The sequence below is a fragment of the Lactuca virosa genome, chromosome 6 (genome assembly GCF_052849685.1).
Source record: "Lactuca virosa cultivar CGN04683 chromosome 6, Lactuca_virosa_CGN04683_v6, whole genome shotgun sequence".
In the NCBI taxonomy this organism is placed as follows: domain Eukaryota; kingdom Viridiplantae; phylum Streptophyta; class Magnoliopsida; order Asterales; family Asteraceae; genus Lactuca; species Lactuca virosa.
In genome coordinates, this window is record NC_136431.1 from 233,775,458 (window position 1) to 233,800,485 (window position 25,028).

At 30.5% G+C, this 25,028-nt stretch overlaps 3 protein-coding genes across 3 annotated transcripts; 2 read left to right on the forward strand and 1 right to left on the reverse strand.

Annotated features, from left to right (window-relative positions):
* The first annotated feature begins 7,415 nt into the window (after positions 1-7,415).
* LOC145120161 (uncharacterized) lies at positions 7,416-8,977 on the forward strand. Its single transcript, XM_079055969.1, has 5 exons — positions 7,416-7,668; positions 8,093-8,209; positions 8,331-8,365; positions 8,514-8,614; positions 8,728-8,977. The coding sequence occupies exons 1-5, from the start codon at positions 7,499-7,501 to the stop codon at positions 8,815-8,817; spliced, it is 513 nt and encodes a 170-aa protein (XP_078912095.1). The 5' UTR covers positions 7,416-7,498; the 3' UTR covers positions 8,818-8,977.
* Positions 8,978-13,123: 4,146 nt separating this feature from the next.
* On the forward strand, positions 13,124-16,268 carry LOC145118579 (S-adenosylmethionine carrier 1, chloroplastic/mitochondrial-like). The gene is made up of 13 exons (XM_079054275.1): positions 13,124-13,359; positions 13,449-13,542; positions 13,685-13,792; positions 13,884-13,970; positions 14,195-14,267; positions 14,393-14,483; positions 14,636-14,689; positions 14,771-14,866; positions 15,108-15,197; positions 15,313-15,364; positions 15,466-15,527; positions 15,682-15,762; positions 15,989-16,268. Exons 2-13 carry the CDS (start codon positions 13,512-13,514, stop codon positions 16,106-16,108), a joined length of 945 nt encoding a protein of 314 aa, XP_078910401.1. The 5' UTR covers positions 13,124-13,359; positions 13,449-13,511; the 3' UTR covers positions 16,109-16,268.
* Positions 16,269-22,117: 5,849 nt separating this feature from the next.
* Positions 22,118-24,055, reverse strand: LOC145122382 (mediator of RNA polymerase II transcription subunit 17-like). Its single transcript, XM_079057988.1, has 7 exons — positions 24,026-24,055; positions 23,753-23,944; positions 23,557-23,669; positions 23,385-23,471; positions 22,925-23,315; positions 22,812-22,847; positions 22,118-22,141 (listed from the first exon to the last, which is right to left on the reverse strand). The coding sequence occupies exons 1-7, from the start codon at positions 24,053-24,055 to the stop codon at positions 22,118-22,120; spliced, it is 873 nt and encodes a 290-aa protein (XP_078914114.1).
* Positions 24,056-25,028: the final 973 nt, after the last annotated feature.

Below are 25,028 nucleotides of genomic sequence, written 5' to 3' on the forward strand. Positions count from 1 at the left end.
TATATAATTAGATATATTAATTTTAAGTTATTATTACTCTTGTATTAATGACTCATTATGGGCTTTTAGAATAATTAGTATCATTCGTCTGTATTATGTTACTTTTATGTCATTTTTAGTTTTGACCATTGACGTAGATGTAATAGATGTAATGTCTTAGAATTTAATTAATGGGAATTATGTTTTATTATATAGAGATTAATATATATCTATGTTTCTGGTAAGAAGGTAAGTGAAAACATCCGAATTTATCCAAACCAAAAAAAAATCAATTTTATTATGCTAAGAGAAAATACAAAGTCAAATTGAAGTGGTTGCTCGGAAAGTTAACTCGATGGATAAGTATGGCCCTAAAGTAACGAGGGTTGTCTGATATTTATTTTGGCGGAGGTTTTGCTGGTTTGAAAGATACAATCACATTTCACATATCTATTAGGTAGAATATGAAATATATCTTAATTTCCAATCATATAACATGAGTGAACTAAACATCGGTGAAAATTCATCTTAAATAAGAAGTTGGAAAAAGTTATCTAATAGATATAGGAGAAGCATTATTTAGTCAGCTATGGTAATTTAAACTCGTTGTGTAAATAAATTGATTGAAATTAGAGGTAAAACCTATAATTGATCTAGAAAGTACTAACTTTTTTTTGACTAATGTTAATAAACAATTCTATACATGTTCTATTTTTTGCAACATCCAGTGCAAGCTAGATAGTATTAACGGTATATGAAAAAAAATGGTAAACTATATCATTTGAACATCTATGTTAACACATCCCAAAGTTCTTGTGAGAGATTAATTGTGACACATTAGTGATATTTTGGGTGTATCAGGGTTTGAACATTGAATATTATGTGTGTAATTTCGTATCTCAACCGCTAAACTCTCATCTCAGGGGCATAACGGTAAATGAGGGGTGACTGAGGAGGGTATGATGTCTGGTCAACTTCCAAATTTGTAGATGATCCACAAATATCGTGATGAATTAAGTATAATGAAGTAATGAACATATACTATGAGGTACATAGTAAGGAAAGGGGAATCTAGTACTTTATAAGAGTTATATGTTATATTGATCATTTACTGAATTTTAATTATTTTGATACTGAATGTACACGGAAACCATAGTTAAAAGGAAGACAAGACTATTCAGTGATTTTATTGTCAACATGTCATATTGGGTAATCAAAATGTATACGGGTGCAAAAGATAATTTAAACTATGATCTAATACATGTCAGGGAATGTTGAGTGCATACATATATTAAGCTATCCTGGTCATAAACATACTGAATGATAAGATCAAGGGAGACGCACCCCTTCGCGGGCTCGAGAGACAGTCACTTGAAACCTAAATAGATTTTCGGACAACACGTATAATGGAAAAACATATGCAACGTTAAGAGATTAATATAAGGAGCATGAAATTGACTAATGCAAAATCTGCCTAGGATTTTTCTTTGGGCACCTTCTAACCTTTAAGCTGCCTTCTTAAGATAATGTGTGCTTAAGGCGAAGTATGGGGCACCTTCTAAACATAACTTTTCTAATGCTAATTTTGGGCCATTACTTATTTTTAGCCATCATATGGTTACTCTTTTACACACAAGTATAGTTCTAAGGAATTTTCATTTCGCTTAAACTTGAAATGTCATTTATTTAGATTATCCTTAAGGGTTAATATCATAAAACACTTTATATATTGTGTATTTTTGTTAAAGCTCGACTTTAATTTTATCATGAAAAAAACCTTTTATTTTTTGAATTTTTCGACTTGGCTTTTTTAGCAGTTTTTTACCGATTTTTTTTTTTTCAAATGTGATGGTTTTTTTGCAAAGACATATGTGCCATTTCATCGAAGTAAGAAGTTACAACCTACAAGAATATGCTAAAATGAACGGAGATAATGGGTAGATAATCTGAGTGTAAGGTGATAACATGGAGTGAAATTGGTCACAAAAAAGTCAATATATTAGTACTATATCAAAGACGAATTATCTCTACCAAATTATAAAATTGTAGGAGATTACTTGGTATTTGGTAGAAGAAAACACCAAACTCGGGTTTGGACTAAATGGTGAAGTGCTATGGCCCAAAATTTTGGCCCACAAAAGCTGTAGTTATATCTGATATGAGTTGTGTTGATATTGGGCCTGGGTGCAGCCCTAGCAATGAGTTGTTCAATTTATGTATCGGAGTAACTCCATAGGCAATAAAATCTCAAAGAATTAAGTACAACAAAAATTATAATTCAAGAAAGTATCTTTAGCCTACTTGCTAAGGTATGAATTTGAAGTGTACAAACCGAAAACATTTCATTTTATTAGTGAAAATGCATACAAACTACGACAATAGCTTCTTGGTGCTGACTTGTGGAACGGTTGAATGTGTTCTTCAAAAAATTTACTCAACTTTTTCACAAATAGGTTTAAAATATTTAAATCTTACATAAAAAATGTTAAATTCTATCCATTATTTGAATGACCTCTCAATACAAGAGTCCATCCGAAATTCAAACTAACGATTGGCATCTGTTGCAATGGCATCGGTAGTTCATCTTAAATAATGTTTCATTTGCCAGATATGTAAAATTTATTTTTGTTTTATACATTCGTTTATGTTACAACTTTATGTCCCATTTCTTATATCTCAAATTAAGGATGTTATAAATTAAGGATGTTACAATTTACAACATATACATGAAAATGTCAATTAAACTATTATTAGCCCAAAAATCATTTGTGGTAAAGATCGACTTTAAGGTTATGTTTGAAAGAGTAGCTGAAAAGCTAGTTAATAGTTGATTAAAAATATATTTGGTAAAAACGAGCCAATAAGCTAGTTGAAAGACGTAAAAATGTATGCAAAGGAATAACTTTTTATAGTTATTTAGTAATGAGCATATTTGGAAGATTTTCAGAAAAACACAATAAGTTTCAACGCTTGTTGAAACGCTACTTTAAATAGCTAACTTATAAGTTACATTTTGATTTGTCAAATATTACAATCTATATAAAGTTCGAAAATAAACTATCTTATAAGCTAGTGATGAGATATATAATGACGTAAAAAGGGTATTTAAAAGAATTTTTTTACAATTATTTAATAATGAGCATATTTGGAAAAAATTTTAAAAAGAAAAATAAGCTAGTTGAAACACTACCCTAATTAGCTTTTTTTAAGATATAGTTTATAAACTTTCCCAAATATTACAATCTAAAAAAAACTATATATATATATATATATATATATATATATATATATATATATATAGAGAGAGAGAGAGAGAGAGAGAGAGAGAGAGAGAGGAAGGATCATTTGAGAACCTATAGTTTTCCGATAACCCGAGAACTAATTTTAGACCATTAGATCAAAAAAATGGAAGGCTGTGATTTCTAATGGCAGCTTTGTAAATAACTGTGAAAAAAAGAGACGGGGGTATCTATGTTTTTCTTAGCCAGGGGTGTTATCGGCATTGAAATACATCCAAACTATTTCTCTCTCTTAAAAACCAATGTCACACCTGTAGATCTTCAACGATCTCTCCCTTTCTCCCTCTACCCTGCCTTCTAATCACGACCAAATTCCGATAGAATTGATGACCCCGATGTTGCATGCGGTGAGAGATCTCCTTACATCGTCGCCTCACCTCATCGTTGATGTCTTATACGATGTTTCCTCACCACTTCCATATCTGGACCCATCTCATCTGCTCTCCTGATTCTCTAGATCATTAATTTATCATCGCCTCCGCCCTTCAGTGCCTGACATCGGTCATGAGTCTGTCTCCTTATGGATTCAATATCAAATTTCACTTGATGTGTTGAAGATCGAAAGGAGATGAAGGTGAAAGTTGTTCTAGGGTTCCGGCGAGATGTTTTCTCATAAACAGTTATCTCTAATGTCCCTGTATGCCTGAAATTTGAAATCAAATTTTTTATCAGCTCCTGTGACCTTGTAATCGTCGAGATCAATCATCGGTGTACGGTTAGATTCTAATGTTTCATGTTGCTTTTATATTTTGATCTCAGTTATTCCAACATCTGCTTTAATTTAGTATGTTTTGGTTACCATACGAGGGTGAGGGTGACAGTGAGATGTGAAGGCTATCTAATTAATCACTTATATCCACCTCAACTCATTTCATAAACAATTCAAATTCTTGCTGATGAATCCAACTGGAGTAACTGATATGGTGGTTATCATCGTTTTCCTCAGGATTTGCTGATGTTGACCTGTTGGTGACGAATTCAAATTGTTTTTTTCTGGAATGCCCAGAAGGTGTTTGATGTTTTGTCCATATGTAGTTCTGTTTGATCGGGGTAGGATTAATAGTCATATCTTCTCTCACATGTTTGTTTACCTTCTTGAAATGATCTTACTGAACATATATGTCTGGAGCTCTTGCTCTAGGGTGTAATGGTTTTCAAGTTAATAATTATCATATATGTGTTGATATTCTTTATGTTCTTCTTGCAGTAGAGTAGAGTGTAAGTCCATTAATAAAGCTTGGAGTTGAAATGACGGCTACACCCATGTTGCCACCAAACTTAGGACCTGAAGATGGAAATGCTCCAGCAGCTCCGCTTCCACCAGAGACAGACATGACCGGAATATGCTTCAGGGATCAATTATGGTTAAACACATACCCACTTGACCGCAATCTTGTCTTTTATTACTTTGCACTTTCTCTTTTCTATGATTACACATGCAACAATGAACAACTCAGGATGCGCTCAATTCACCCTTTAGACATCTCTCATCTTTCATAAGTTTTTCTTTCCATTCAGTTTTCAATTCAAGTGTTATCTCTAATCTGTATAGAATGAGATTATGATTTAGTCTTTACATACAGTAGAATGAGAATGACCCAGATCACGCTCAAGGGAACGTGCTCGGGATTATGATCGTCAAAGGTATCTTTTTTTTTTAATAAAATTTACTTATTAGTGTTTGGTATATATGATGGAATAGAATCACAAAGGGATGAAATATAATCACAAAGGAATGGAATGAGGAAGGTAATTAGAAAACATAAAAAAGTTATTTTTGAAACTAAACTTTTAATCAAATAAAGATACATGACTACATTTATGTATTTCAATTAGTGTAACTAATATTTTTGTTATTTTTGGAAAATAAAAAGAAGAATCTAATTGAAGTTTGAAATTATTTAAAAACATTAAAATATTATTGAAGATTATATAAGTAATTTTATTTTTGTATATAAAAGTTGTTTATTATAGTGATTCACATGTAAATAACATGTGATTCACATGTAAATCACAAGTGAATCATATATGAATTACATGATTCACATGTAAATCACATGAGATTCACGTATAAATCACATGTAAATCACAAGTGAATCACATATGAATTACATGATTCACATGTAAATCACATATGAATTACATGATTCACATGTAATTCACATATGAATAACATGTAATTCACATTAAATCACAAGTGAATCACATATGAATTACAAGTGATTCAAATGTAAATCACAAGTGAATCTTAAAAAATATAATCACATGTGAATCTTACATGAAATAATCATATGTGAATCTTACATGATTTATACATATGTTTTTTGTGAATGTTCTTGCATTAATCAATTCTTTTTTAATTTTCTTGTAGATTTGGAAGAATACTGGGAAAAAATTGAAGAGGTGAAAAGTGATAAATTGAAGAAAATATAGAAATTTTGACACAAATACGTGAAAATGCTTTGAAATTTTGTAGCATTTTTTATTTTTTATATTTTATTTTGTATGGAATAAAATACTTGTACTATTGTGTTTATAGATTAGTAAGTAAAAATTGCTTTTTTATGATTTATTTACGAGTATTATACTATAAGAAATATATATACATGCACTTGAAAAAATATGTAGATATGCTCCTAAAACATTAATTTTTTGGTTAAATAAGCTATAGTTTTTTTAAAAAAAAAATACTCCAGCTTTTTTTTTTAGGTATACTATGTTTTAAAATTTTCATGTTTTTAAAAAAAATGCGGTTTTTTAAAAAAATATATTTTTTTAACTTTTTTTTTAAAATTTTATGCTTTCTAAAAAAGTAAAAAAATTTGCAATTTAAAAAAAAAACAAAAATTATTTTTTTATAAAAAAAAATCCGAAAATTTGTTTTATAATGTTAATTTGAGAGCTTTTTATTAATATTTCCAATAATACAATAAATTACATGGGATTGGTATGATGACGATCATGCCCTTAATGAGTTAATCTTGATCCAACGCTCCACCTTTAGTTCTCGGGTTCTCGGGAAACTATGAGTTCTCAACGGATCTCAACCCTATATATATATATATATATATATATATATATATATATATATATATATATATATATATATATATATATATTGAAAACTGCAATAAAGTCCCTACATATTGGCCTTATAATCGATTTAGTCACTATATTTTTTTTATTCAATTAAGTCCCAAATACCGGTAATCGTATTCAATTTAACCATTTGACCCGACCAACAGGTCATCTAACTTTCAAAAATTATATTTTTGGCCCAGATTTCAAAATTTATTACAAATTTGGTCCAAAATTTACACTTTTGGCCCAGATTTTAAATTTTGTTACAAATTTGGTCCAAACTTTACCCTTTTGCCCAAATTTTAGAATTTTATTATGAATTCATTTTAACTTTAGTTTTTTTTACAACTTTTTTTCTCAAAGAATTGTTTCTAATATGTTTTTTCTTTATAAAATCATATTTATACAAAAAAAAAAACATATTTTCACATAAAAATCTTATATTTTCTATATAAAAAGTTTTTTGTATATGACATATCTAGTTATAAAAATAGGTATTTATTAAGTATATAAATATATAGAAATCCGTTTTTATAATAAAATGTATACAAAAACGTATTTTACAAAAAAAATGTATACAAACATTTTAATACGACTTTGTATTTGGCAAAGCGACTTCATCTTTGTAAGGACTAGTTATGACGACGTGTTAATGATTATTTTATCATTTTGAAAAAAAATATCATTCCTTCGTCTTTGTATTTGGCAAAGCGACTTCATATCTTTACTTTTGATCAGTTATACATAGTAAATCATTTTAATACATGTTTTGTTTGAACGACGAGTCATCTCAATTAAATTGAGGTATCGAAAATTCGAACCTAGTCTTAGCTATAATTCAAAATATTTCATAACAAAACACCGTGATGGTGGTTTTTAATACATGTTAATACATATATGAAGAATACTCATTTTTAAGTTTTTCGAAAATAACAAAGGCAAATCTTGGATGGAGACCTTAGGGTAAAAATCTTGAAGGGTGTAAAATGTCTAAAATAGATACGAATCTCTATTATAGGGTGTAATATATAAATTAGTCAAAAGAGTATGACGAAAATAGCAAAATACCACATGTGGGTGATAGATTTGTAAAAGGTGTCTTCGCCGGAGGTCAAAATCCCCAAATTAGAGCAGGAAAAATGGCGGTGCGACAGAAGGCGGTGGCGACGCTGCCAACGCTGATGAGAGCATTAAGGAAGGAATCTCCGTCACTTCCCCAGAGACTTCCTTCATTGAGACGAGCTTTCTCTCTATACGATCAAATCAATCTCATCGACAACGTCCCTGAAGATCAATTGCGATTTCAAGGGTACAAAAGTTCCCTTCAATCCCCTTTCAATTAATTCATTTTGCACCTTTTCGTTCTTCATGGAGCATTATTTCAAGTCAATTATGAGTTGAAATGGGCTATTTTAGTGCGATTGGCAAATAACCTAGACGTGTTACTTGAGGATTGTGCTTGAATTTACTCGAAGAGTAATTCCCTATCTTAGCATTGAAATTCACAGGATATTAAAACCTTTGGAAGGCCAGGCGTTCAATGAATGATAAATCATGATTCCACAAGTTAGAGAGAAATTTTGAGTATTGTGATTGTCCATTTACAAATATCTGTCTATCTTGAGTTTAATTTGGCTTTTAAGATTAAAAACTATCTTTGTTGTATTCCATGTATGCTCCATTTTTTGATTATGGATGGATGTTGATCACTGATTGGTTGTATCTGTTTCTAGGTATACTGATTCTGGATTCACTGTTAATGGAGTACAATATGAAGGCAGTTTGCTCTGTGTAGGTAACTTGATGTTGTCTTGGAGTCCAAAGAAAATGTCTGATATAACTACAGACAGGTATGTTGATTCATCTAAATTATTCTTGTAATTGTATCTCTTTAATTGAGCTTGTTGAAAAAGTTCTGTTGACTTGCATATTACCTTCTTTATCCATCTGACAATGACATATTACATGCAGCCTATCCATCTTCCAAGTAGTGAGACCCATACCTGGTAAGAAAGATGATTTGGTAGATAGTTAAAACTAATTGCTTCCATAAACAAATACTTTATCTAGGTTAATTTGCATCTAAATTAATTGCCTATTGTTTGAAAATATCTCTGATTTGTTGACATATCATCATTTATGTTTTTATTCCAGAAATTTTGATAATTGGCACTGGAAGATATATCCAACCTGTAGATCCTGAGATACGAAAGTTCATTCGATCTACAGGCATGAAGTTAGAGGCTGTTGACTCTGTAAGATCAGTCAACACTTTATCTTTTCTTTATTTTGCAACATTTTTAATACTAAATGCTACAAGACATTGATTTATGATATGTATTGTATGCATATTTATTTGTTGTTGCAGAGGAATGCTTCATCTACATATAACATACTAAATGAGGAAGGAAGGATTGTAGCTGCTGCACTTCTTCCATATGGAGTTTCTGATTTGTAACCAACTTCTTAGTTGCCATTTTTGTTTTATTGTTGCATAAGAGTCTATAACATTTCCATGAAAAAATATCAACGTATGTTGTGTTGGGGTGTTTTATGAACATTGTAGCTTTTATTATTTTGAGATGATGGAAAATTGGAAATGATTGACAATGATCAAACATTCATTTTGTTTAAGAAAATATTCAGTAAATGATATCTTTTTATTAAAAATGATGAAAATACAATGTTGGTTGCAACAAGTTCAATCCATTTTTTTGTCACATAAATGGAACTATAAACCATAATTAAGGGACTTCTAAAGCTTACACATTATCAAATATCTTTCTATGACATAATCAAACATTACTCAATCCACTTGAGGAAGCAGCCCAATCTTTCAATTTCCATGATTAAAATCGGTGCTTATGAGGATTTCAGGAAAATTGAACAGGTAAAGGATTTAGGAGAATTAAAATTGGTGTTTATGAGGATTTAACATTTGGGAGAATTACTCGAAGAGTTTAAATAAACACCTCGATTTTCAAATTTAACATAATATCAAAAATGTCAGATCCATCACATTTCAAGTATAAACATACAAATGGTTTTGATTGGAATGTGAATCCTAGAAACATCAGAAGCGACCCTTTCATCTTTCCTATTGATTGGAATATAATATGAATGTTAAAGATCTGTACACTTGTAAGGACTTGATCTAGTACGCAGCTGACTTTTTTTTTCTTCGATGAATTAATTTATCCTTTGTTGCAAAATAAACCAATATTAGCTCAAAAACAACTTAGAAGTGTCTTGTCTAATATGCATGTTGTTGGTTCCTTATAAACAACTATAATTGTACGTTTTATAGTAATATCCAAAGTAAAAAAGACGACAAATATACTGAGAGTTATATGTTTGATTCGCCACAAAAAATAAATCCAATTGTTATTACTTAATTACCACATGTCGTAGTGTGATTTTTGGAGGTGCGCAATAAATGGGAGCTGAGATGCCCTATTTATATTAACCCGAATAAGCTAGAATCATAAAAAAATGTATCGATGACGACGTCCGACATCTCACGGGCTGCCATATGGCAATTATAATGTTGTATATACTCGTTGTCATTATCTGGTAGCTCATCCAATTTCAAACCTGGTGTTTGGTTGGTTTCTAGATACTTATAAAGGATTAGTATCTCAACCGATGTCAACACGCTGACCGGTTCGATCCAAGTCCGAATCGAAGACTGCTAAAAATAAAAGATCTTTAACTCCCGATGTTTTGTGCAACGTGCGTTTAAATCACACCATTTCACGACCCTCGTGTCTTGCGTCCTTGAATGGACTAGGCGCGTGTGTGAGCTTGACCCACCCCTTGACCTTCACTAAAGTCTTTGCCGGCTTAAGGCAAGGAAAGCCTTATAAACCCATTAAAACATTCTTCCTTCTATATATGTGGGACAAAGGCAATCTACCAATTTACAAATATAGCCTCTTGAATTTTCAGCAGAAACACAATCGAATCAAGTTCAGAACAATTGACCAACAATTCGAAGGACCCCAACAACTACATTGCAATAATCAGACAAGTGCCGAAAAATATAACGCTTAAACCCTTAAATAAAAATTATGACCTCACGAGACTTTAACCAATAAAAATTATAATTGTTGTGTGGATGGTTGAACATTATGTTAGAAACAGGCAAAACATTAGTACTCCTAAGAAAAAGGTGTCTTGTGATCCATTGCCGAGCTTTATTAAGCAAAGATCTTAATCTATTATAAATGTATTCCACCATGAAGAATAAATCAAAACTGCAAAAGTTTATTGAAGTTTTTTTTTTGCCAAACCAAACAAACTTGTGAGTTCGAAGAGATGTTAAAGTCGAAATTGATTGTCTTGTTCATAAACCTCTGGATTTTAGTGAATAAATCAATAAAATTATAAATCACATCTAAGGTCAATGCAAAAAGGTGATGGAGGTGCCGAGTTCCATCTAAGATGATGCCATTTTTACCATGGTAATGGAGTAGGGGAGAAGCGAGAGAATAGCATGGTGGGTGAAGAGATGGACGAAAGAGACACAACATGATGGTGTCGAGCTCAATGTTATTTTTCGCTTTTCCGTAGAGATGTGTTGATGTTTTGCTTGTCATCGACAAGCCAGAGAGTCATATTGAACTCCGTTTCCCTTCGTTCTAACAATCACTATAACGACCTGCTTACTGAAAATTTCGCATATAATAATTTTTCTCCATGTACAACAATTTATGTTTTAAAATGTTTTAATATATAATTTTATAAAACATAAATTATTGTATAATTGTATATAGAAAAAATTTATATGGAATAGTTTGTAATTTTTTTCTTTTTATGACTTCCATATGGTCGGGTCCAGAAAGAAAGAAGTTGACATAGACCGTAGAGTCATGGGATGACTCTCACAACCAGTCTATCTTGTGTGGCACTTAATTTTTTTTTACTAAGTCAGACTACTTCAATGATCTTAGATGTACTAACGAAATTGAAAAGCAAGAGACTAACACTTCGAGAATACAAAAAATGTTTGTATTATAAGAACTCAAGAGATTACAACAACTACTCAATGATTTGCTACAAATGACATCACCCCGATTTATAGGGTTCTTACACCTCCTCAAATGGAAGTGTCTAGATCTCGTTCTTTCTTTACTATTCTAGATTGTTTCTACATGATCTTTATAATTACAAGGTTCTAAAATATACCCTACCAGTCTACGATGTCCTAGAGAATTCTAGGACGTTTCAAGACCTCTTGAGTTATTCTAGTATCCTTTAGCGTCCTCCGGATTGTTCTAGCTTGTTCCATAATCATCCATGGACTTCTACAAAAATCTAGCGTCTTTCGAATAATTCTTCGAAGTCCTATATCTTTCTTTGGTCTTCCATATTTTCGTAGAGTCTTTTTCTTGTCTTATGTTGCTTTCTCGATTTGCATCGAGTTGTCTCGAGTATTCTTGATCGTTTCGGTGTTCTCTAGACGATCATAAAAGCTTTCGAAAACTCGGTTCGTGACAGTAGGGTTTAAAATGTAGTAATGTGCCGTCTTTTAAAAAAGATATACTAAAAAGAAAGGGAAAATTTCATACACGTCCATACAAACGTCCTTACAAACATGAAGTATTACGTTTATATCCTTCCAAAGTTCATAATTACATACATGTCCTTGTTAACCTATTAAACTCACATTTATATCCAAAATTATATTTTAATTAGGTTTAAATAAATTTAATATTAAAATATTTATCTAAAATTTTAAAATACATATGATATTACTAAAATAGCCTTCTTGAATTAAATATTAAGAGCAAACCCAAGCCAACAAATTATATAAAAGTGACAAATCTTTAGCTTTTTGCTTATTTGAGAACGAACATTAACCATGAAAACCATGATCACGACAGAAATAAGCTTCACATTCCTTTCATTTTCCAAAATAAGTCCTACTTTTTATTTGTTGTTCTTTCACGCCATTGGATATTTACCAATGTGAGTAATATTTTAACAACAGTGAAATTAAAACAATTACCTATCTACGAGTTTGGCTTGAAAAGGTGTAATCGAGACACAAACTAACAGCAGCAACGGTTGCTAGTTTTGATGCTAACAGCATTAACTGTGAAACAGGGGAGCAAATCAACAATAAAAAATGAAACAGACTTATGAATTACATTTACACTCAATTCTAAGGTTCCAATTGACATTGATTTTAAGGGGATTCAAATCCGATTTTATTCCATTTTTCTTGAGATTTTGTTGCACAGGATAGGTGCTCCACTTTCTTGAATTTTTGCTCTGTTTTCTTGAGATTGGGATTCACTTGGTCAAATCCCATCAGAAGATGAACAATGTTATAAAAAATGTAGTTGGTTCACCAAAAACGAAAATAACCATTATAAAAAGGGAAATTTTCATATTTTGGTTGAAATTGTTGAATTTAGATGAGAATTTAAGAATTTTCAGCAAGAAAAAACTGGGAGCTTTGGGAGGGGTGTAATAGGAGGTAAACCGATCATGCATTGCTGATAATGATTGTTGATGACGATGGCACTCTAGTAAATAAATAGTTTAGTTTTCATATTTAATTCAAGAAGGCTATTTTAGTATCATATGTATTTTTTGAATTTTAGATAAAAAAATTAATATTAAATTGATTTAAACCTAATTAAAATAAAATTTTGGATATAAATGTGAGTTACTTAGGCTAACAAGGACATATATGTAATTACGAACTTTTGAAAAGATATAAATGTAATAAGGACATGAAATTTTCCCAAAAAGAAAATGTTTGAGAGTTACATTCTTAACGTACAGAAAAATATACAAATGTTTAAGCATGTTGTACAACCCAACAAAGTGGAACTTCTCTAGATTCGAAAGTTGTAGTTCTGGAACAAGCACAGCCGAAAATTGGCCAAAAACCTTCCGTTCATCCTCGTTCACCCGGTCGACATTTTCGTCTACTTAAGCCCTACACCACCAAATTCGAGGTTTTTGAGTTCTAATCATTCTCACAAATGTAATGTAGCTCTACTCATCGGTTAAATCTTGTTTTGAAATCTATATATTTTAGTTGTTTTGTTAAATCATTTTCTACAATTTTTGCAGAATTTGAAGATATCTTCTCATTTTCTCTCATCGATTCAATCGAGCATTGCAGTTGAAGGAACAATGTCTGTGAATCCTAAGATAGAGTCACAAGGTACATGCTTCAGTTTTCTGGTTAGAAATTGGATTTTTCCATCGAGTTATTTTCAATACTTTTCAATAAATTCTTAGCTCCTTTCACTGTTCACATTGAATCCCTAATCCATATTGTTTTGAGCTTGCGAATTCTGTTTCAGATACTTTAAAGCACAAAATATCCATCTCTAAAGATGCCCCAAAACACCATGTTGCATCAATCAGCACAAAAGAAGACAACCCCTTCAATTTTGTTCGAGTTTTATTAGGTATGTTGTATCATCTGAAGCATAATTACAATTAAAAAAAAAACATACAGTTGTTTAATTTCATGTAATAAAAAGATTTCCTTTTTTGCAGAGGGTGCTGTTGCTGGAGCTGCTGCAGGAGTTGTAGTTGAATCTGCTTTATATCCACTTGACACCATTAAAACTCGCCTTCAAGCAGGTAGCGTACAACATTACAACTGAAAATCATTTTTATGTAACTAATGTATGTGCAAAAGAACATCCTTTTCAACATACACTTTAACAAAGTTTTCCTTATGCATGCATGTTTTATAAACTTTGTTTAAATTAATTTTATACAACCTTTTTTATCCCAATATGACCAGTTTAATTTCATTCATTTTAGGGTTCTTATATATATTTCCATCGTTTCATGGTAGATAGTTCGTGGTGGAGGCCAAATTATCTTGAAGGGTTTGTACTCTGGTTTGGCTGGAAATCTTGCAGGCGTTTTACCGTAATTTTTTTTTAACTTTTTTCTTCAATTAATTTTGAGATTGTTGTATATTTTTGGTTTCTTTTAAAACACTTGTATTTTACTATTTTTGGGAAAATGTTGATGAATTCTTTTAATCCTTTCAGTGCATCAGCAATATTTATTGGTGTATATGAACCTACAAAGCAGAAATTACTGAAAATCTGCCCTGAAAATCTTAGTGCCTTGGCCCACCTAGTGAGTTCTTCAATTATGTACTTGTTAATCTTTTTTCTTATTTTTATTTCCTATATTTCCTGCATGAGGGGTTTTATTAATTATTAATTATTATATATAAATACATAGGTATATATGTATAGATAATTTGTCTCTTATTAAACTTAATGTAGACTGCAGGTGCTGTTGGTGGAGCTGCTTCTTCTATTATACGTGTGCCAACAGAGGTATTTTACTGTTTTCTCTTCACTTTATTTATATATTTTTTTTTAATTATTGAGATGCTAATTATTTACATTCTTTTTTAGGTTGTTAAGCAAAGAATGCAGACTGGCCATTTTGCTTCAGCACCTGATGCTGTTCGTCTTATTGTTGCTAAAGAGGGGTTTAAAGGTCTTTTTGCGGTATGTGATTAAAAGACGTAAATGCCCTTACTTATCATCAATATCAAATATAACCTACAAGGCTTGTCTCACCTTTTTGGGTGAGACAAAAACTTACAATTTTTGTCCTTTTGGCATATTACTCCTGGTCCCTGTTCTATGCACACCAAACGCAGTACAACCTGTCATGTCATGTCATGTCATGTCTTGTCAGTACTGGTATCTGGTATCTGTGTAACTACTTGTGTTCTTGATATTACAGGGGTATAGTTCGTTTCTTTTGCGAGACTTACCTTTTGATGCGATCCAATTTTGCATATATGAGCAGCTTCGAATTGGTTATAAATTAGCAGTAAGTTGACTTTGGTCAATGTTTTCATTTAATAGGAATCTAGAGACAATACAAGCAATCTTGTTTTTTATATTGTGAAAGTGAACCTTTTTTTTTTTTTTTTTTCTTTTTGTAGGCAAAAAGAAATCTTAGCGATCCTGAGAACGCTGTAATTGGTGCTTTTGCAGGTAATTAATTAGCTGTTTTTTGAAGAAAAGTTCAGTAGGTCATCCTCCACCTTTTTGTGCAAAATGACCAAACTACCCTTGGTGATTTTTTTTTGGTACAGGTGCAATCACAGGAGCTGTAACAACACCTCTCGATGTAATAAAGACTAGGTTGATGGTTCAGGTAAAGTCGATAAATCTATCTATTTTAACAGACAATTGTAACAAAAATGGTCTATGGATAAATTTTTTTTTAAAAAAATTACCTCTTTAATTTTGGTCTCTTGAAAATAGATTTAAAGAATTATGTTTACCTTTGGTGTATTTATGGTTTGCAGGGATCAGGTAACCAATACAAAAGTATCTCCCACTGTGTGAGCACTATTTTAAAGGAAGAAGGACCATCTGCATTTCTAAAGGTATATTTTATTAATTTTTTCTTTTTTTTGTAAATGTTTGTTTTTATTTATTGTCCAAAATCACCATTTGTTTTAGATTACTTTCATCTTAAGAAAGTTTTCTAGGGCTATTTTCGATAGTAAGGATGAGAAGGGCATTTATGTCTTTTGCACATGTAGTACAACTTGTTCTGTTCTGTTATGTCATGTGTAACAAATAACGGAAAGGGTGTTGATGATGACACAGGGGATGGGGCCAAGGGTGTTGTGGATAGGTATTGGAGGCTCCATTTTCTTTGGTGTTCTTGAAAAAACAAAGCAGCTACTTGCAGAAAGGCGCCCCACAGACTCTAACAAGTTGGATTAATTCAACCCAAGTGTATCACTAGACATTTATTCATAAATTCATAACTCATTACTCAAAATGCAAAATCCTAGATGTTTGCACAATTGGTTAAATCAGAGCTAATTTAAATAAAAGATATATATATCGTTGGATATTATTATATGTTTGTTTATTTCGGATATGTGCCCAAGCCCATAGAAAAGGTGTCCATCTAAAAATTATCATATAATGCATTATTTTTGTAGGAAGTAAGGTGTGCATGTGGAGCCATGTTCTTGTGATTGTCCCTTGTGTGTGTGTGTTCGTGTAATACATTCAAATCTAACCGTGAAAATTCATCAAACCATTTTACAACAAAACGCATTAACTTCTTACCAAATAACTTTGATTGAAAATCATGCCCCCTTGGTTGACAAAACCATTTAATTAAATATGTCCTCCTTATTTTGTCACTTTGGTTAGGACGATAAGTTGTAAATTTTGGCATATCCCTTGGATCCAAAGGAAAATCATTCAAATCAAAAGTTAGTTCATTAGATTGTGGAACTTGTGGTCTTTGAGTAAGTTCATTAGTTTGTGGAACTTGTAGACTTTCATTAGGCTTATTTATTTCAGAAGGTCCTCTACCATTGTCTTCTTCAACATTTTGTCTTTTGAAAAAAATAATAATAGAATCCTATAATGAAAAGATTTCATCAAAAACTTGATTTCAAGTTGCAACAGTAAATAACAACTATTAACAATAACAACTAACTATAAACAGTAAGTCCCTAATTAAATAAATTTATAAACCTAATTTCAAATTTTAAAATTTTCGATACAATATTCAAATAATGGAAATTTGAAATAGCCTAAATTAGTAATAGGATTGAGAGTCGAGAGTCGAGAGTTGAGAGTTGATTCATTATATTACCTTCATCCGATTTAATCAAGTAGCAAACAAAAAAAATATGGGTTGGGCTTCTTTCTTCCTTAAGATTGAATATGGACTTAAAATTTTTGGACTGCCAACACATATTTTGGACCTCTTTAAACATTTAGTTTGAGCTGCATTGTGTTTGGATATAAGTTAGGAGTAACCCAATTTTTTTAAAGGTAGTCCATAAAATTTTCATAGGTAGCACCGGAACTACAAAAATCTGAAAAAATTTATGCTACTTAATGAAATTTGAGAGCTACCACGGGCTCTCATATAGATTTGCCAATGCTTGGGGGGGTGTGTGTATATATAACCACCCCAAAAAATTTTCTTAGCTCTAATATCATTTCTATCATAAGTATTTATAAGCATTTATAAGACATAAATGATAATTTAAAATACAAATAGTTTTGCTTTTAGATAACGTATTTTCTTGTAACGAATTTTAATACTAGCTCTTATTAATTGTCTAACATCATGAATATGATTATTGTTTAAAATCGTACCTAGATTATTAGGTTTGTAAGAATCCTTGAGATTTTGCTCAGAATTATTTATAGATTCTTGAATTTGTTGTATTTTTAAAAGAATATCTCTATTAGGAATACAATTCATCAAGATTTTGTTAGACATAATTAAATAATTCAAGCATGAATTTGATTAATTTGATTATTAAAAACGACTACTATTTTAACAAACATTTCAAATCTTGTAGAATTAATTGTTAGAACAACTCGAAATGAAACTATCATGGAGAAATAGAAGCAATACAACAATTGAATAAAATATTTTAGATAATACCTTCTTGAATTAAGCTTGAATTACAATCAGTACATACATCTGGAGAAAGAATTATCTGAAAATCTAGAGACTTTGAACATCTGCTAGTAGAAAGAGAGACTCTTGGAGATTTTTTAGACATAGAATGAACATTTTTTAGAGAATGAATATTTTTGTTTGTCCTTCTTTTCTAACACATGATGTCTATTTATGTTGCTCTTGAAGTCTTCAAAACCTTGAAATCTTGTAATGAAATCTTGCCGTATGATTCAATGGCCAATCAATAATTTGTAAGTGGTTGTCATTTTCATCTTTTGAAGAAATTGTTTTTTGTAATCAGTAAATATCACCTTTTGATAAAGCATGTCATAATAGAGCATCTTCTAAAGTTTTTTGTCTTCATATTATCCATTATGGAGCATCTTGTAAAGTTTTTTGTCTCCATAATATTATTGCTGATGAGAATAAATAATTTTGATAATAAATTTGATAATATTTGTTTTATACACTATAAATACATATAGTGTATAGTTACACAGTATATACACACTCGTATTTGAAAATAATGGATTTGATAAATAGAAGAAACGAAATACCCTACATTGAAGGTATTACACCAAATTTAAGACTTTCTTATTATTCATAAGGATCATCAAAAGGGTCTTGAGCGTCTTGAAATAAACCATTCTTTATAGATTTTGGAGAATCGTCAGAAACTGATGGAGTTTGGCGAATTTCTTGAAGTAAGTTTTGAAGTTCTTCAGGAGAAGAGGTAGCAGCATCCTTAATTCTTGAAATTAGATCCACATCACTTTGAGGAAGACTTTTGATAAAAGTGGCTTCAACCTCCGGTTTTTGAATATATATTTCTTGATAATATTTAATTACTGCTTGTTCACTGGCTTGAGAAATCTTCATTTTATCCCACCATTTTGAGCGAAATTGTCGATTAAGCCAGGGAGGAGAGGAATCCTTTGCTTCTTGATAATGAAAAGTCCAAGACATTATCCATGGAACTCTGAATATCATAGTGAATTGTAGCATATATTCAAATTCTGGAATTTGTTGAATAAACAATTCCTTAAATTTGAGATATCCATCGTAAATTTCTTTTGGTAAACAATTTGGAAGAATTCCCATATATTTGTACCAATTGATAAACCATCTTGGGTATTCACAATTGAAGTTCAAATCAAAGAAGATAAACCATGAGTGTGAATAATTCCGAATAAAGAACGCCTTAGTCCAGGCATCTTGATAATCATAGTAAGAAAATCTGGGATAAGCAGGATAACTTATAAGAGGTTTTTCAGAATGAAGGTTTGGAACCCAACTTTCTGGAGAAATGATTTTGATGATGTGAGCTTTGCTAAAATCAATGTTTCCTTCTTTTGAATTAGAACGATGAACAAAATTGACCGAACCAGATTCTTGCAAAATAGCTTGATAATATTCTCGAGTTTTATATGAATCAACATAAAAGGTTTTCCCTTGACCAAAAAGATGATTTGTGAGAATATGAAAACCTTGATGTAACTTATGGATTTGAAAATCTTCAAGAATTTGAACTCTTAAGAAATTTGGATTAAGAACATAAGGAGTTTTTGTAGAAGGGCTAGGAGTCACAGAATTTTGAGTTTGAGGAGTAAAAGGTCTTACAAAAGGGCTTATCGTGTTTGTTGAAGTAACTTCTGGAGTAACAAGTTTTGACTGAAGGATATTAGAATAAAGTTGTGAATTCTTAGAAGTAGGAGTTAAAGGAGAAACACGATTTTGATTTTGAAATGGAACAAGCTTTTGATAGACGAGCTTCTTGTCATCATGTTTGGAAGAGGACGATGAACTCATTTTCCCTGCAAAAATTCTCGAGAAAGAAAGTCAGGAAGCGAATTATTTTCGCCTTTTATGAATTCTATTTCGAAATCAAATTTACCTAAAAGGGCTTGCCATCGAGCAAAAATTTGTTTGGAAATAATATTTTTCACATCTTTTTCTAAAATAGTTTTTGCAGATTGACAATCTATTCTTAATAAAAAACTTTTCATAAATAAATCATCTTCAAATTTTTTAATACATAAAACAATGCTTAAAATTTCATTTTTGACAGTTGAATAATTTCTTTGTGTATCATTCCATGCACCAGAGTAATATCGAACCAATCGTTCTTCTTTTGAATTAACAAATTTTTGTTTTAGAATTCCTCCGAATCCAATATCACTAGCATCGGTTTCAACTATGATATTGGCATTGGGATGAGGTAAATTTAAACATGGCAAAGTAGGAACCTTTTGTTTTATATATTTAATTATATCTGTATGTTTTTTAGTCCATGTTTACACTAATTGTTCATTGTGTATGCTAATTAGTGAGAATGAACAATTAGTGTGAAAACAAAAATAAGTAAGAATTAGTGTGAAAACAAAAATAAGTAAGAATGAAAATGAGCGTTGTGTGCAACTTAAATGAACAATTTACTTTAGAATGTATATATTGTTACATTTTGTTATAATTTGAAATATTTTTCTACTCGTTCATATTTTGTAAATTATTTGGCCTACCCTAAAACAAAATCCTGACTAGGCCACTGTTATAACCTAGCCCTATATATATATATATATATATATATATATATATATATATATATATATATATATATATATATATATATATAACCCATATCCAAACACCCCTTAGATTACATTCCAACATATTAGAACTTTTAATTAACAATATTTTATCCATATAATTATATTTTTGTGCAATGGAGCTAGTATTAACAATAAAAAGGTTTGTGTTGAATATTAAATTCTATGGAAATTCTATATGAATTTTTAGATTATCCCCAACGCATGCCTTAAATTTTTTATTATACATACTTCTTGTATAATTAGACTCCCTATAATGCAATATTACTTGTAAACATCAATGGTTTAACGCTGGTTTTTGTTAAAGGTTTCATATTTACATAACAAAATCATTCTGAGGTTTGTGTATTTTTTTTCTCTATTTTATTAATATTCTTATAATCTTATGTTGACGTTTCAGTCGATTCAATTATAAATATTCGATTGATTAAAAGAACTTGATTACTTTAACTTTTTAATGAGTGAAAGACACACTAATATATTTTATTAACACGTCACTACCATATATATATATATATATATATATATATATATATATATATATATATATATATATATATATATATATATATATATATATATATTAATCACCCTTAGAAACAACTTCAAAATATGGAAATTGCTCATTTACATATGAGGACTAATTCCAACAATTTTCGATTTATGTTGAAAATGTAAGATTTTTATTTAATAAAAGTATTTGTTTTAATTTCTAAATGATATAATTTGATTAAATAATATATTAATACAGTTTATTAAGTTACTATAAACATATAAAATACATGAATAAAGTTTGTAAAGTAGAAATATGTTTAAATGGAAAGAAAAAATGTTACGAACCAATTTCACGGGAATATATATATATATATATATATATATATATATATATATATATATATATATATATATATATATATATATATATATATATATATATATATATACTTAGGTTATTCTATTCAAAGTAATTATTGTGTTATTGTATGCATAAATATGGGCCAATCAATTTTACTTATTTTAAGAAAGTGATTAATATATATTATTGAATTAAATATAATTGAAAAATATCATCTTAATTAATTACAAGTGTAATTTAGTCAAATAATATAGATATAATAAAGGAAAATTTCATTTTTTAAGGGATCATAGATTATATTAATTTTAAAAATCCGATTTTACTAATTATAATTCTTTTAATTCGGACATTCTAACAGAATATGTTTATGAGTATATTCAAAAATAAAAATATTCTTGAACCATAAATAATAAAAATATATTTGAACCTATTTCTTGATCATGAATTTAAAAACTTCTTGTAGAATAACAAATTCTTGAAAAATCAATTGAAGAATAAAAACAAAAAATACATTATTTCTTAGAGAATACGGGTAACAATTGTTAAGAATTACATTTATTGTTAAAAAATAAAACTAAAAAAACTTTCAAAACGGGAAAGAAAACATCAAAATCTAACAGCGACTAATACATTCTAAAAGAATAATGTTGCTTAGAATCACTTTCACTTTTATGGTCCGTTCTTCAAGCATCAACTTCTGTGATTCTAACAGAATTGGAATTCGTGATTCCATTCCAACAGAATTAGAATTCGTGATTCCATTCCAATAGAATTTGAATCTCACCAATATCATCCATTGAATCATCTACATAAACATAGTTGATACATTTTCAGAATTCAACCTTGTCAAGATCCTGTACTGTCCACATAAATGAAGTGTTAAATCAGAAAATGCAGGCAAAAATCAATTCATAAAATGCAGCCAAAAATCAAGTTAAAATCAAAACAAATCCTAAATTGTACACTAAAAATCACGTCAAAATCAAATCGAATCTGAGGCGATCAAATTTTATATATAATTCCAAGTTAAATGTGCAATGAAACATCAAACTTCCAACAATATTATTCGAATTACAACTAAAACCATCAAATTGTTGAACTATTGAAATGGTAGGGCGTTTAGAAACCGAAAATTGACCAACTTGTCATGCTTATTAATTTCTACCAAACAAATTAACTTGAAAAGAGTCAAACAACCCAGGTTTTAGAGTATTGAGACAAATTGTGCAACATTGTGATATGTGAATATAATCAATGCATTAAAACAAAAATTGGAACGATCATCATGCCCAAATCGATCAAAAAAAGCTACAATTACATTACCTACTCGGAGGTGTTTACTAACCTTCCTGAGAAATCGAATTTAGGGCATTCTAGAAGAGCATAAGTGGTCACCCAAAAGCAATCCACAAACTTCTCCAAGCACTATGGTGGCAGGGTTGCGTAAGTCTGGCCAAAGTGCTTATGCTACAGAGGAAGGAGCGATAACAAGCGTCCCTCATCTTGATTTATTAAATTAAAAACCTGAATTAATGCTTCTTGATTTATTAAATTAAAAACCTGAATTAAAATTTAATAAGAAATTAGTTTTAAGAAAAAAGATTTATTTACATTAGATTATAAACTATAAAGCTTACTTGTTCATTGAAAACAGCTCTGTGAACTTCACGAAGATCAGAATGCCTTTTCTTGACACCATCATCATCATCATCATCATCAGTTTCATCTTCTTTCTTTGTTTCTTCAGAAAACTCTGAATTTGATAGATTTGGTGTTCTTCCATTTGATCTTTTTGGAATATCATCACCAACAAATCCAAATTGAAGAACATGACATGCTTTTGAAGGAAGATTTAAAGCAAGCATTCCAGCATTATCATGTTCAACACGAACAGTTGACATTGAAGAAGGGTGAAATATAGCTGTTGGATCATATAATGTATTGTCAAACAGATCAATGTAGAAACCTTCATTTCCAGCAGCAGAAGCAGCCTTTCTATGTCTCTTAACTTTCCAATTCTGCTGCAATCTATTATCATGTAGATTTTTAGGATTCTATCATAAAGAAAATCAAAGATAGGTGATAGCTGAAGCTGACCTTATTAGAGCTCCATAGAATCTTGCTTCTTTTGCAACTTGTTTCTCTAATGCTTTGGCTGATTGCTTAAAGTATTTCCCAAGTTGCGGAAATGAAAAAGAATCATCAAACAAGAAATACACAAAGAGAAAAGAAAGTTTTTAGTTTTTTGATTTTGTGTTTGAGAAATACCCGAAAGCATTGGAGTTTTGTTGCTGTAGATACTGCAAGGTCAGATAAAAGTTCATTAGGTAATTGTTTTGGTCTGGTCATACCAGCTACTGTGACAGCATCAATAATTTCAACCTACAGAGAAATTTTATAAAGTAAAATTCAGAAATTTCTATTTTAATTGAAAATGTTAAGATAATAACTTAATGATGACTTACAGTGTTAATGAGATCAATGATAGCAGAAAGTTCTTGGTGAGCCAATTTTAGATTTTCAACCATGTTCTGCCATGGCCATGGTGATGAAGATGTTGTATCTTTGGAAGAGCTAGCAGTAGAGTCGCCTTTTTTTTGTTTCTTGTTTGGATCTTCTCTTTCTACAGCCCAATCAAAGTCTATTCGCCATATTTGCTACAGAGGAAGGAGCGATAACAAGCGTCCCTCATCTCTTCTCCTTGAAACTCCGATGTCTGCCCCTGAACCTAGCCAAACATTACGGACGCCGATTGTGAAGGTGGTCATCGGCTCACGAACCCTAGGTTTGGCCGAGCACGACTTAAGGAGTGGTACGTAGAGGTGGTGGTAATGGATTATAGAGGTGGCTGTCGTTGGCGGAAGTTGTGGCGGTGGCGAACAGGCGGCGAGGCAGGAGATTGAGAGGATCCAAAAGAGGGGAAAACACATCAATGATTGAAGGAGGGAAGCAAATGGAAGATCGTCGGTTCGGTGGGAAGTGATTTTGTGGAAAAATTACATTGGACAAGAAAAGGTGGGGCGAGAAAGAAGCACCCTGCAATCGATCGACATCCATTGGACCTTGCAGCCGCTTCGTGCTTTCCTTCTCACCTTCATCGATGTACAAATAGATCGGTGGTAATTAAAAGGGGATAAATTAGGTTAAAATCAACTAGCATAACTGTAGGAAAGTATTTGTGGAAGTTGTTTATAAAATTACCTAATTACCCTTATTTATTTATTTAATTATTTATTTATATTTTAAATTTTGATTGGCTCATATTTATGCATACAATAACACAATAATTACTTTAAACATTTGAACCTAGCTATATATATATATATATATATATATATATATATATATATATATATATATATATATATATATATATATATATATATATATATATATATATATATATATAGCTAAAATGGCCTTGTGACATAACCGTAAATAACATAAAATCAATGAAACATATTCATAGTTTAATAACTGCAATAATTTTTAAAATACTATTTACGTTAATACTATACTACATTGGGACCGGTTTAAACCGTCCAAAGTTTGTCAAATTCTCTTACTATTGGCTCTCCCTTACTTAATAACTCATCACGTCCACAAGTCAGCATCCCTGGACCTATTCTTGACACGTATACGAAGCACATTAGGCCACGTAGCTCTATATATTTTTAGTGCATTACATGTGTATTTAATCAAAACTTTATTCAACACTATGGGAATATAAACTATATAAGT

Bases quoted from the DNA above. Each gene is read 5' to 3' on its own strand.
- LOC145120161 (XM_079055969.1), top strand. From the start codon at position 7,499: ATGGCGGTGCGACAGAAGGCGGTGGCGACGCTGCCAACGCTGATGAGA. The intron at 7,669-8,092 runs GTACAAAAGTTC...ATCTGTTTCTAG, and splicing joins GATCAATTGCGATTTCAAGG to GTATACTGATTCTGGATTCA. The intron at 8,366-8,513 runs GTAAGAAAGATG...TTTTTATTCCAG, and splicing joins AGTAGTGAGACCCATACCTG to AAATTTTGATAATTGGCACT.
- LOC145118579 (XM_079054275.1), top strand. From the start codon at position 13,512: ATGTCTGTGAATCCTAAGATAGAGTCACAAG. The intron at 13,793-13,883 runs GTATGTTGTATC...CCTTTTTTGCAG, and splicing joins TTTTGTTCGAGTTTTATTAG to AGGGTGCTGTTGCTGGAGCT. The intron at 15,198-15,312 runs GTAAGTTGACTT...TTCTTTTTGTAG, and splicing joins GAATTGGTTATAAATTAGCA to GCAAAAAGAAATCTTAGCGA.
- LOC145122382 (XM_079057988.1), bottom strand. From the start codon at position 24,055: ATGACCACCTTCACAATCGGCGTCCGTAAT. The intron at 23,472-23,556 runs GGTATTTCTCAA...TTTTTCATTTCC, and splicing joins ACAAAACTCCAATGCTTTCG to GCAACTTGGGAAATACTTTA. The intron at 22,848-22,924 runs GTAAGCTTTATA...ATTTTAATTCAG, and splicing joins GAGCTGTTTTCAATGAACAA to GTTTTTAATTTAATAAATCA.